This window comes from Trachypithecus francoisi, unplaced genomic scaffold (assembly GCF_009764315.1).
Source record: "Trachypithecus francoisi isolate TF-2019V2 unplaced genomic scaffold, Tfra_2.0 Lachesis_group17, whole genome shotgun sequence".
Classification (NCBI taxonomy): domain Eukaryota; kingdom Metazoa; phylum Chordata; class Mammalia; order Primates; family Cercopithecidae; genus Trachypithecus; species Trachypithecus francoisi.
The window spans coordinates 31546277-31559137 of NW_022681462.1; the positions used below are offsets into that span (position 1 = coordinate 31546277).

General features: G+C 37.5%; 1 protein-coding gene across 5 annotated transcripts in view; it reads left to right on the forward strand.

The window, feature by feature from the left end:
- The window catches only part of CTNNA2 (catenin alpha 2), a 1168663-nt gene that overhangs the window by 1066616 nt on the left and 89186 nt on the right, over positions 1-12861 (forward strand). For all 5 annotated transcript variants that reach the window (XM_033175260.1, XM_033175261.1, XM_033175262.1 and 2 more), the window contains one exon: positions 9604-9804. In XM_033175260.1, coding sequence (XP_033031151.1) covers positions 9604-9804 — 201 coding nt within the window. The remainder of the gene's footprint in view (positions 1-9603; positions 9805-12861) is intronic.

Sequence of the window (12861 nt, forward strand, 5' to 3'; positions counted from 1 at the left end):
AGTTACTCCAATTTGGCTATGTTAAGTTTTTGTTGTTTTTTTCCAACAAGGGGAGGTTTGCGATAACACAGGTAGAGATATCAGCCACAGAACTTACCCCTTAGCAGGGACTTGGTAGCTATGAAGGCTTTGAGCACTTGTCTATGAGGTTGCAGAAGGAAGTGAGTGAAATAAAATAGAACTCATCACTTGAAATTATAACTTTCTTTGTAAATGAAGCCAGACTGGAGAATGATCATAGACATGAATAACTGTGGAGTCAGTTTGCCCTTTAACAGGACTCATGGAGTCTGTCAACCAGCCAGCAAATGGGCATTTTTCCAAATGCTTTTGACCTAACTTATTTGGCCCAGTTCACCTGGAAGAATCTCTGTAAGGAGTAGGTCCCTGGAAACATCAGTCTTCTTTGTGAGGCGTTGAAAGAGCCAGCTGACCCTGGGAAATTCAAATTGGCCAGGTGTTGATTCTACACAGGTGTGTGGAACTCACACCTACTGACTCAGGCAGTACTAGCCCTGATGACCTGCTGATTCTTGGCTGACTGAGGGCTGAGGGAGACATTGCATCACTGTTGGTGGGAACCTGGCGGACAGGACCTCTGCCTGCAACAGTGTGGAAGTGATTTCTGAAGGGGGCCGTCATGTTTAGAAATGTTTCTAGTTGCAGCCTTTTCTTTTCCAGAAGAAACAAAATAAATTCCCACTGGGGCTTGTCTGAGAACAGCATAGTCAAATCTGTAGGTTTGATGGATAATCAAAAAGCCAGCTTTTCAATGATGGGGCAAGCCAAGGCAGATGGGAACATTGATGTAACATGTGGCCTGTGACTAGAATTTACCTTACTCTTTGCTGCTTGATTTAATTCTCATCAAAAATCTATAAAATAGGTACTAGTAATTCTAGGTTTTGTTTTAAGAAAACTAAGTCATTGAGAGGGTAGTTAACTTGGCAGAGATGGTATTAAGATCCAGATCATCCTCTTTTCAGAAACTATATAATTCTCAGTAAGTCGAAATAGAAAGGAAATTTCCTTTGGTGCTTGCTGCTTTCATTCCAGCTTCCTTTTTCCACCTCTGGCATTCTCATTCCAATCTCTAATCCCTTTCTGAAACCTGTCTTGTTTTTTATTCCCAAGGTCTTCATTTTTGATGACTCGTCAAAGCAACTATTCATTTAAATATCACCATATCTAGAGCTTAGCTGATAAAAGAACTCAATATATTGTCATTTCTGCTTTTTTCTTTCTTTCTTTCTTTCTTTCTTTCTTTCTTTTTTTTTTTTTCTTTGAGACAAAGTTTTGCTCTTGTTGCCCAGGCTGGAGTGCAATGGTGCAATCTTGGCTCACAGCAACCTCCGCCTCCTGGGTTCAAGCCCTTCTCCTGCCTCAGCCTCCAGAGTAGCTGGGATTACAGGCATGAGCCACCATGCCTGGCTAATTTTGTGTTTTTAGTAGAGACCGGGTTTCTCCATGTTGGTCAGGCTGGTCTCAAACTCCGGACCTCAGGTGATCCGCCTGCCTTGGCTTCCCAAAGTGCTGGGATTACAATGTGAGCTACCACACATTGCCCATTTCTGCTTTATTTTTTTCTGCTTTGCTGATAGCTGAGTCCTAATCTTGTAAAAGATACCACCACAAAATGAATCTCTCATAAGGTATTTGGAAATTGCTTAGATAGGTATGTTGGTGATTTGAGTGCTGGAGAATACCAAGGTGTCCACTGATACTAATCTTTATAGTATACGGTCAGTTTTTTTTTTTTTTTCCAGGATAACTATGGTGCTCCAAATAAGAGCCCTTCCCAACCAGACTCAGATCTCACACAGCCATCCTGACAGCCCCTGGAAATCTTCTGCATCCCCTTCTACCTTCAAATCAATAAGAAATACCTGTACACTGCCTTTTCCAGAGAGGAATCATTTCAGAACTTACAATGTTTCCAACTATTCTTTTAAATGCATGTACAAAAATTTCTGAGGGTGGGGACAAGCAAGGTGAGGAGGTCTTATTTCAGTTTTTCAATAGGGCAAAGCTTTTCTTAATTTTCCTCCCCCGAGCCCTGCCTCTTTGCTCCCTTTTCTCCTTGCCATTCCGTTGTGCATCTCATTATTACCAGCAACAAGGAAAGACTTTGGCTTCTGCTGATAATACTGTGCAGTCCAACCCCAGTGGTACAAGTGCCACAGCATGCCATGGCAGGAAAAGGAACAGGCGCTGTCAGAAAGCCAGCTTGGCAGGGCCTACTGGAGCATTCCTTTGGAGTTGACAATCAGAGGCAGCAGGCACCTTTCCACAGACGGGTTTTGACAAATAATGATACAGCCCACTCTGTCCTGCTGGTAGGCTGTGGACACAGCCCAGTAGTTAGGGAAACTACTTCTCATCTTCTCTCTGAGCTAGAGCCAAACATTTACATCAGTAAATTGCAAGTTTGGCCCAGGAGATATTTTGAAATGGCATTAATGACATTTTATGTATCAGTTTCTTCTTAGGGGAATATCTCTTTGGGCAGGAAACTCTATTTAAAAAACAATAAAAACAGATCTTTGTTTTTAAAAGATGGTAGTCTTTTATTTTTTTTAATGCTACCCTAACTTCTGTATCTGATATTAAATTTGTCCATATGAAATACAACAAGTTTGGGGAGCAATGATGCTAGCTATTAACATTACAAGAGCAAAACTAATTTTCAGATGTGGCCTGTGCACATAAAAAAGTGAAATGACTGTGTTATAACATTTAAACTTTTTCCCACTTTGGAAAACCTACAATTTTTAATAGTGTTTTAAAATAAGCATCTTGGCATTAATCATGTGACAGTTTAATTCTTGGATTTGGCTCACAAAGTAGTAGGAAGCTAAGATCGGAAAAAGCTATTAACTTGATCTCATAATGCCCAAGAGTTTCTTTTTGTGTGTGTGTGTGTGTGTGTGTTTAACTACAGTCTTAAGTTTGTTTTCTTTTAAAAATTCACAGTGAACTTTATTTTTTTTTAATCTACAGCCCTGTGGTTTACAATAGTGAAAGAGTTTAGTCATTATTGATTTTTTTCATAACAAAATTATATCATTTCTAAAATAGTAATGTTGCAAAATGTAAGGAAGTTTACAATAAAATATGTTGCAATCAAATATTTCATGACATGTTTAAATACCACACTTGATATTAGAGTGTGCCACCCAAACATTATAGTTTTTCCCAGTGAAGGAATCATCTCTAGAATACATTTGCCTTGTATTACTATTTTCATCTCAATTCCTTTCTATTTGCAACATCATTCCTGTCCCTCTTTACTTCATGAATTCTTTCTCTTCAAAACACCTTAGAATAAAAGTGTATAACTGATAGCCCCTTCTCAATGGGCATGTTCATTCAGTATCTCTCTTTTGATTGCCTGCTGCCTATAGGCCACTGTCAGGAATGCAAATATGAATCAAGTATGTATTCTGCCTTCAAATAATTGACTGTCCTCCTTGATATATACTAGATTAGCATGCTTACTAACTGTAGGAGCTAGACCTGAAGGCACAGGGTATACGGGTGGGGAAGTTATTACAGGGGGTTCAAAAATCCGTATATACACCAAGTATGGTCTTCTGACCAAAAAGTTCATGTTCATGTCTACATAAACAGGTATGACTTTTTCCAAATACGAGCAAACCTCAAATATATTGCCAGTTCTGTTTCAACTACTGCTGTAAAACACCAATTGTAATAAGATGAATCGTGCAAATTTTTTTGGATTCCCAGTGCATATAAAAGTTATGTTTATAGTACAGTGTAGTCCATTAACTGTGCAGTAGGATTATGTTTAAAAAATGTACATACCTTTATTTAAAAATACTTCATTTCTAAAAAATGCTAAAGAGCATTCTTAGTCTCCAGCCAGACATAATCTCTTTGGTGGGGGCGATGGGGAGTTTCCTTGATGATGATCTGAGTGAGGGTTCCTGTGTGGTTCCTCAAGGTTGGCGTGGCTGTGGCAATTTCTTAAAGTAAGGTAGCAATGAAGTTTGCTGCGTTGATTGACTATTCCTTTATGAAAGATTTCTCTGTAGCATGTGATATGCTGTTTGACAGCACTTTATCCACAGTAGAACGTCTTTCAAATTGGAGTCAATCTTCCCAAACTGTGCTGCTGCTTTATCCACTGCATTTGTGTAATATTTTAAATCTTTTGTTGTCATTTCAACAATGTTCACACTATCATAGCTAGGGATAGATTACATCTCAAGAAGCCACTTCACTCGTACATAAGAAGCAATTCCTCGTCCATGAAGTTTGATAATGACATTGCAGCAATTCAGTCACATCTTTAGGCTCCACTTCTAATTCTAGTTCTCTTGTTATTTCCACTAGAAATGCACTTTCTTCCTCCACTGAAGTCTTGAACCCTTGAAAGTCAACTATGAGGGTTGGGATCAACTTCTTCCAAACTCCTGCTAATGTTGACATTTTGACTTTCTCTGGTGAATCAGTCGTGGATGTTCTTAGTGGCAACTAGGATGGTGAATTCTTTCCAGAAGGTCTTTAATTTACTTTGCCCAGATTCATCCGGAGAATCATTCTCTGTTGCAGCTATATCCTTATAAAATGAATTTTCTAAATAATAAGACTTGAAAGTCAAAATGACTCCTTGATCCATCTGCTGCAGAATGTTATCTGCAGAGTGTTATCAAGCAGGAAAGCACTACTAATCTCTATGTACATCTCAATCAGAGCTCTTGGGTGACCAGGTGCATTTTCAATGAGCAATAACATTTTGAAAAGAATTGTTATTTTTATTCTGAGCAGTAGGTTTCAACAGTGGACTTGAAATATTCAGTAAACCATGCTATAAACAGATGTGCTGTCATCAGGCCTCATTGATCCATTTATGGAGTACAGGCAGAGTAGATTTAGCATAATTCTTAGGGCCCTAGGATTTTCAAAGTGGTAAATGAGCATTGGGTTCAACCTAAAAATCAACTGTATTAGCCCCTAATAAGAGAGTCAGCCTGTCCTTTGAAGCCAGTCATTGACTTCTCTCAAGCTATGAAAGTTGTAAATGGCACCTTCCAGCAGAAGGCTGTCTTGTCTAGATTGAAAACTTACTGTTTTCCCCTTTAATCAATGATCTTAGCTAGATCTTTAGGATAACTTGCCACAGGTTCTATCTACATCGGCACTTGCTGCTTTATCTTGCACTTTTATGTTATGGAGATGGTTTCTTTCTTAAACATCATAAACCAAACTCTACTAGTTGCCAACTATTCTTCTGCAGCTTCCTCACCTCTCTCAGCCTTCATAGAATTAAAAAGCATTAGGGTCTTGTCAGGATTGGGCTTTGGCTTAAAGGAAAGCTGTGGCTGATACGATCTTCTATTTAGACCACTCAGACTTTCTCCATATTAGCAACAAGGCTGCTTCGTTTTCTTATTTGTGTGTTCATTAGAGTAGCACTTTTAATTTCTTTTGAGAACTTTTTCTTGTACTTAAACAAGTTGGCTGTTTGGCCTCTCTTGACTTGTGACATGTCTTCCTCACTACGCTTAATCATTTCTAGCTTTTGATTTCAAGTGAGAAATGTGTGACCCTTCCTTTCACTTGAATACTTAGAGGTCATTGTAGGGTTATTAATTGACCTAATTTTAATATTGTTGTGTCTCAGGGAATAAGAAGCTTGAGAAGAGAGAGAGATGACAAACGACCATCTTGGTGGAGCAGGCAGAACACGCCCAACATTTATTAAGGTTGCCATCTTATGTGGGCATGGTTCCTGCTGCCCCAAAACAGTTGCAATAGTAACAAAGATCACTGATCACAGATCATCAAAACAATAATGAAAAATTTGAAATAATGCAACAATCACAAAACTGTGACACAGAGATAGGAAATGAGTACATGCTGTTGGAGCAATGGCACCAACAGACTTGCTTGAGGCAGAGTTGCAACAAACCTTCAATTTGTATTTGGAAAAAACAAAAAACGAAACAAAACAAAAAACCCCACCAATCTGATACACAATAAAACAAGACATGCCTGTACATTATTAATAAAATACAAATCTATTTGAAAACATTCTGAACTGTAGTAGCTTTTACATGTCTACCATCCATCAATATAACTACTATCATGAAGAAACTGTGACTCATTTTTTTTTTATAAAAAGGGACCTGAATTGGAGAAGGTTGAAAACCACTGAGTAAACTGTAATTATATGTTGCTTAACGACCGGCATACGTTCTGGGAAATGCATCGTTGGGCAATTTCATCTTTGTGTGAACATCATATACTGTATTCACACACCTAGATGGTATTGCTTATTGCATACTTACACTATATGGTATAACCTATTGCTCTTAGACTACAAACTTGTACAGCATGTTACTGTACTGAATACTGTAAGCAACTGGAATACAGTAGTAAGTTTTATATATCTAAATGTGTAAATATTTTAAAAGTACAGTAAAAATATGACATTATAATCTTATGGGACTACCTTCAAATATGTGGTCTATTGTTGACTGAAATGATTTATGTTGCATGATTATATCTTAAAATTTTTAAAGTTTATTTATAAAAATTAGTCAATTAGACTGGGCCTGGTGGCTCATGCCTGTAATCCCAGCACTTTGGGAGACTGAGACAGGTGGATCATTTGAGGTCAGGAGTTTGAGAGCAGCCTGACCAACATGGTGAAAACCCGCCTCTACTAAAAAGACAAAAAAAAAAAAAAAATAGCTAGGTGTGATGGTGCGTACCTGTAATCCCCTCTACTCAGGAGACTGAGGCAGGAGAATCTCTTGAACTTAGCAGATGGAGGTTGTAGTGAACTGAGATTGTATCACTGCACTTCAGCCTGGGTGACAGAGGGAGACTCCATCTCAAAAAAAAAAAAAAAAAGTAAATTATAAAACTAATATTTTGTTCACATGACATTATTAACCTGTGTAACAAATTTGTTGATGATTTGAGTAATTAATAGCAATGTTTTTGTTATTATGGATTTTTAGCATATGCTGGTTTATTTTAAATAGGTATAATAATATCTATAAAAAACATATTTATTGCCTCTTAAATTAGTTGCATATTTCTACTTTTGGATAGTCCCATTAAAAAAAAAACAACATGGCCGGGCGCGGTGGCTCAAGCCTGTAATCCCAGCACTTTGGGAGGCCGAGACGGGCGGATCACGAGGTCAGGAGATCGAGACCATCCTGGCTAACACTGTGAAACCCCGTCTCTACTAAAAATACAAAAAACTAGCTGGGCGAGGTGGCGGCGCCTGTAATCCCAGCTACTCGGGAGGCTGAGGCAGGAGAATGGCGTAAACCCGGGAGGCGGAGCTTACAGTGAGCTGAGATCTGGCCACTGCACTCCAGCCTGGGTGACAGAGCGAGACTCCATCTCAAAAAAAAAAAAAAAAAAAAAAAACATTGTTTTCATTTTAACATATTGGGTCATGAATAGGTTTCTTAGAAATTAAAAACAAAACTATTAACTCCAGAAAGATCAGTATCTAATATTATCAACAGACGTCTCACTATTTTTTACTCAACTCCAAAGTACCATTTCTAAACTCTGCTCCGAAACTTTGCCCATTCTTATATTACTGTTATTCAAAGAAAATAGCAGATGGATGTGTGATTTTGACACAAATCCTTTTCTAGTTACTTACTCTCAGCGGCCAGGACACATTTTAATTGTCTTAAGAAATTCCACAGGACAGGAAGAGAAGCTTCTTATAATCAAAGTTTTATATTTAAAATTCTGTATAAATATTCATTTGAGTAAACATTTGTCTCAGATATCCTTTTCGGTATATACTGTGTTCATAGGTTTAATCACGTTTTCATTAAAATGTCATGTCTCAAGAAAACGTCCTGATTTGGGAAGCACTACTTTTTGTGAGTTTTAGAAATCTAAATATTAAAATTTAAACATTTCATTATTTTTCTATTCTAATTTATAGTTGAAATTAAAGAACTAGAGAATGTAGAAATCAGTAATTTATAATGCTTTGAGAATCACACTGTATGATGTCAAAATGGATGTTCTTTATGAAAAGTCAGTTATAACTTGCAATTTTCTATCCTGTGTCCTAAAAAAATAAATTTTCTAAGTGCTTAGTGAGAGTAGGGGAGATCAGTAGTGGAGACTAGGATTTGCTGGATACTCTCCCTTCTTTCCTTCTTTAGGAAATTTAAAATCAGAAGTAGCCCTAAAAGCTTTTTAAAGAGGTAACATTTTAACTCTTTATAAACTGTTGGTTGGATTTGGCAGTTACAATTTTAAAATATTAACAGGTTACTTAAGACTTTAAAAAATATATTTATCAAAAGCACATACTTTTATGTGTTCGTGTCTTGGTGTGTTTTGGAAAATACCATAAACTGTGTTGTTTATAATCAATAGAAATTTATATCTCATGGTTCTGGAGGCTGGGAAGTCCAAGACAAAGGACTCTGCTTTCTCATAGTCTTCTCATGGGAACCTTGCATGGTAGAGAAAGAGGGAGGGATCTCTGAGGTCTCTTTTATAAGGACACTAATTCCATTCCTTAGGATTCTGCCCTCATAATCACCTCCTGAAGTCTGCATCCCTTAATACTACCCCTTTGGGAGTTAGAATTTTAACATATGAATTTTAAGGGAACACAAACATGCAGTTTATTAGTTTGTGTGTATGTGTGTATGTGTGTGTTCAGCTTATTTCCACAGAGCAGTGAACTTTTTGAACATTTCCTTAGGATTCTGCTTCTAAAGAATGCACAAGGAATAGAATTACAGATCTCACATGGGAAATGAAAAATACAAAATTACACACTTGTTAAAACTGCAAGGGAACAAATAATGTTTTTTCTTTATGCCATTAGAGAGTGAAGGCCCCCCCCTCCTGCCTGCTTGATTTCTACTTTGGGCAATGACATGAAAGTTATGCAGACCTTGACTATAATGTGAGGGAACCAGCCACAAGACTGGATTGTATTTTAATTGTGAGAAACTCTGATCATCTTCACCTAATCAGTTTTCCCATTGTATATACCATGTGCATGACATAATTTTAAAAGACCAACTGCGTGATATTTGTTTAGTTTTTCCTCAAATGTTTTCTAAATGAAAACATGATTAAACAAACATGTGCCCAAAGCTTTGACTCTGGTTTTATTTATGGACATTTATACTCGGTCAGATTGACTTCATGTTGGCTGCTACAACTTCTAAAAGGCCCTCTCGTGTGTAAGTATCAAACTTCGAAACAAAGGAAGCGATATTCTTTAAGTCAGTGGTCCTCAGAATGTTGTCTTCAAACCAGTGGCATTAACGTCACATGGGAACTTGATAGAAACTCAATTTCTTGGGCTCTATCCCAGACTTACTGAATCGGAAACTCTAGGAGTGCCACCCAGCAATCTGTGTGATGCTACGAGCCCTCTGGCTGATGTTCAGGTTTGAGAACCACTATTGTAATTATAAACTATGTCCTTTACATACAATTTTAGTATTATTAGGCATGCATTGAGATGTGTCCAAGGCAAGGGGCTCATAATGGTTGAATCAATTTTAATTGGTTAAGTTCTGAGTGACATAAAGTCATCTAAATGTGTATGTGTCCTCTCCATAGAAAATCACATCTTGGAGGATGTGAACAAGTGTGTGATAGCCCTCCAAGAGGGCGATGTGGACACTCTGGACCGGACTGCAGGGGCCATCAGGGGCCGGGCAGCTCGAGTCATACACATCATCAATGCTGAGATGGAGAACTATGAAGCTGGAGTTTATACTGAGAAGGTGCTGGAAGCTACAAAATTACTTTCTGAAACAGGTAAGCATGGGTATTAGGTCTGGCCAAAATGTTAATATCTTGATTAGTTTCCATATTTGAATAAATCTGTGTCATTGATTTCTGTAGGCCTTTATGCTTCTAAATTGCACATAATCGTGGAATGGATGGAGTACTTGAGTGTTCTCTCTGTTTTTTGAGTTTGAATTGGAATAACATTAGGAGATATTAGGAGAATGACAATTTTACTGCTTTGCATGCGTATATTTCTTTATAGTTTTCATGTAGATCACTTGATTCTCACAAACACTTAATAAAATATTTCTGCTTGCTTCGTTATCTCCAATTATGGATGAGATAATTTTATGGTTTGAGAAAATTACGGTTTGAATTGGCTAAGAGACTGGAATGAGGTCACAGGGTTATAAAATAGTGCAGATGTGATAAGAACTTGGAATCTGTAAGTTAACCTTTTCTTCATTTATTGCTTGAGAGGATAGGACCTTAAGGAAAAACTCTGAACAGCCAGTGGAAAGCATAAAGGCTCTAGATAGTGCGTGGATGTGATGTGCTCAAAGAAAGGTGGTGGCTGCTGACAAAGAGTTAGGCTTTCAGCATATTCCCTTTCTTTCTAGGAAAGCTTTACATGCCCTTCTTCAGGGGCATGTGGCTGCTCAGAGGACTCACTGCTATGGTAAGGCATGGTTACTTATGGAAGTTTGTTAGAGCTTGCACATGCATTGGGGTGAAAAAAAAATAATTCCACTGAATTAGAACAATCTACAACTCTGGAGAATATATAAAAGACTGGCCTGTTTTAAGTAGTTCTCCCCTCTTGACCAGTGTCTTTTGGCTTCCTCGGGCCTTGTATATTTGTATATATGAGAATAGATACATAGTCCAAGGAATGAAAGGAGACTAGAGAATAGAACAAATGAATGTAAGTCCACATTGGATAAGGTTGTTAATGAATAATGAAGTGGTGCATATATATGCACAGAAGGGCCTCTCCCCTCAAACCCTAAGGGGGACCTTCATGGTTTTGCATATGAGCTTTGAATGCCACTAGGCATTTTAAAAATAGCCATCTCTGAAAGGTCAGCTATAGCCGTGTTCCAAGTTCTGCATGATGAGATATGTTGATAGAAATACGTTACTTTTTATGGGGAAAAGATTATTTACAAAAAGTTCTGTAGGTATTTGTTAGCCTGGAATAGCAAGGAAAACACAATACATAAACACAGGTATTGGTCATTCTCTTTGAAATACAAGCAGAAACAGAATGGCGTGGCATCATGTTATAAAGAGCACATCTAGAGATTGTTGCCCTTGGAACATCCTTACAGACTTAGAATTATAAATAAAAACAATAATGATGACAAGATATAACTGCATTTGAATTAGCTGAGAGTCAGCATGCTTTCTTTCATGTAAGCTTGCCCTTTACATTCAATTGAGTAACACAAAGCAAGCCAGACAGTATTTCTTTCCTCACTTGGAAGAGTTATAAAAAGGTATTTTTTTTTTCTAATTCTCCAAATTAAGGACTTTTTCTTTAGTAACCTTTAGGGAAACCATCTCACATTTTGTGGCTTTCAGCTCCTAGCCCATCAGCTCTATTCTTGTACAAAGTCTCAGCTTCATGTGGGATTTCTGACAGAGTAACACTCACTTGGGTCTGACACTAGATAAACAATACCAGAAGGGTGGAAGACCTAGAGGCAGGACTCAGTTCCTGCCCACTCATGACTGGTGGGAAGGACACTTGTGGCAGATGAAAGATACAGAGCATATTGCCAATTTTCATCTGACTTTCTGCCCACAGATAGCTCAGGCACTGTTCAAATGACATTTTAGAACTTTTTCTTATTGTATCTTGGACTGCTTTGACAACAGGAGTGCTGCTCACTAGGTCAAAATCTAAAGGCAAGGACAATTGCTTAGTTGATTGTAATATTTTAACATAATTTTCACCCAAAATCTTGATATGTAAATAATGTTCTAGTTGATTTTTCTACTTTAATAAAACAAATAGTTGTTCATCCTAGATTGTTGTTGCTAATCAAGATTTTTGCTCTTGTTCTGAGTTTTTAAAATTTTTATCCTAGCTTGCAATGATTGAGCACTCTGGGGGCTTAACTAATGGCACCTTTCTTATTTTGATGTCCATATCCAATTCCTAATTGAATATGGTAGATGAGCAGGACATTTAAATTCTACTGTTCAGGATGTATTGAAGTTAACTAGGAAAGTAACCAGGTAGAGACTGAAATAGACAGCTTATATGTAGCTTTAATTGAAAATATAGGAATAAGCATCAAGGAAAAGTGGGTGTCAGTGGACTAAGAGCTAGAATACAAAGGTATACAATTTCTTTGGTATTTGTTCCCAGTTGTTCTTCTCTTTCTGAAACAGGAATAATGTTGTTATTTTGCGAATAACTAGAGAGATTGCCAAAGAAATGAAAGAAGAAAACTTTAGCTGTTAACTCACTGATTGCTAATTAGAATTGCTGGGGAATGTGCTTGCATAGAGTAGACATATGGAGTTTGAGGATGACCACAGGATCAGTTCTGTAATTATGGTTGTACAAAGTTTTGTTGATGTGTGTGTGTGTGTATGTGTGTGTGTATGTTGTCTAAAATGATTTAGTTCTAATGTCATTGTGTGTATGTGCTAAGGAGACATAAGATATGTGTCCTCAGAATGGAAACTGCTATGCATGTCCCTGATGCCAAATTATCTACCTTTTGGTTAGTTTTGTTTCTGACTTAAACAATTTTAGAGCCATGTTGAATTGGCCACTTCTCTATGTGCCTCTATCAAATTTTGTCATGAGAGTACATTGTAGGGTGAAAGAGGGTGGCAGTGGGAAAAAAGGGAAAAATGCCAAGAGGAAAGATAAGGAAAAAGAATACAAAATGTCGTGGTTTTGGTTGTTGTTGTTGAGGCTGCCACACATACTAGGTTGTACCCATTGATTTTTTGTTTGATATTTTATTTAAAAAAATTCTGTGCCATTACATTCAAGACCCTAAGTCAGACATTCTCAACCTCTGTACTGTTGACACTTTGGTCTGAATAATTGCTTCTTGGGGA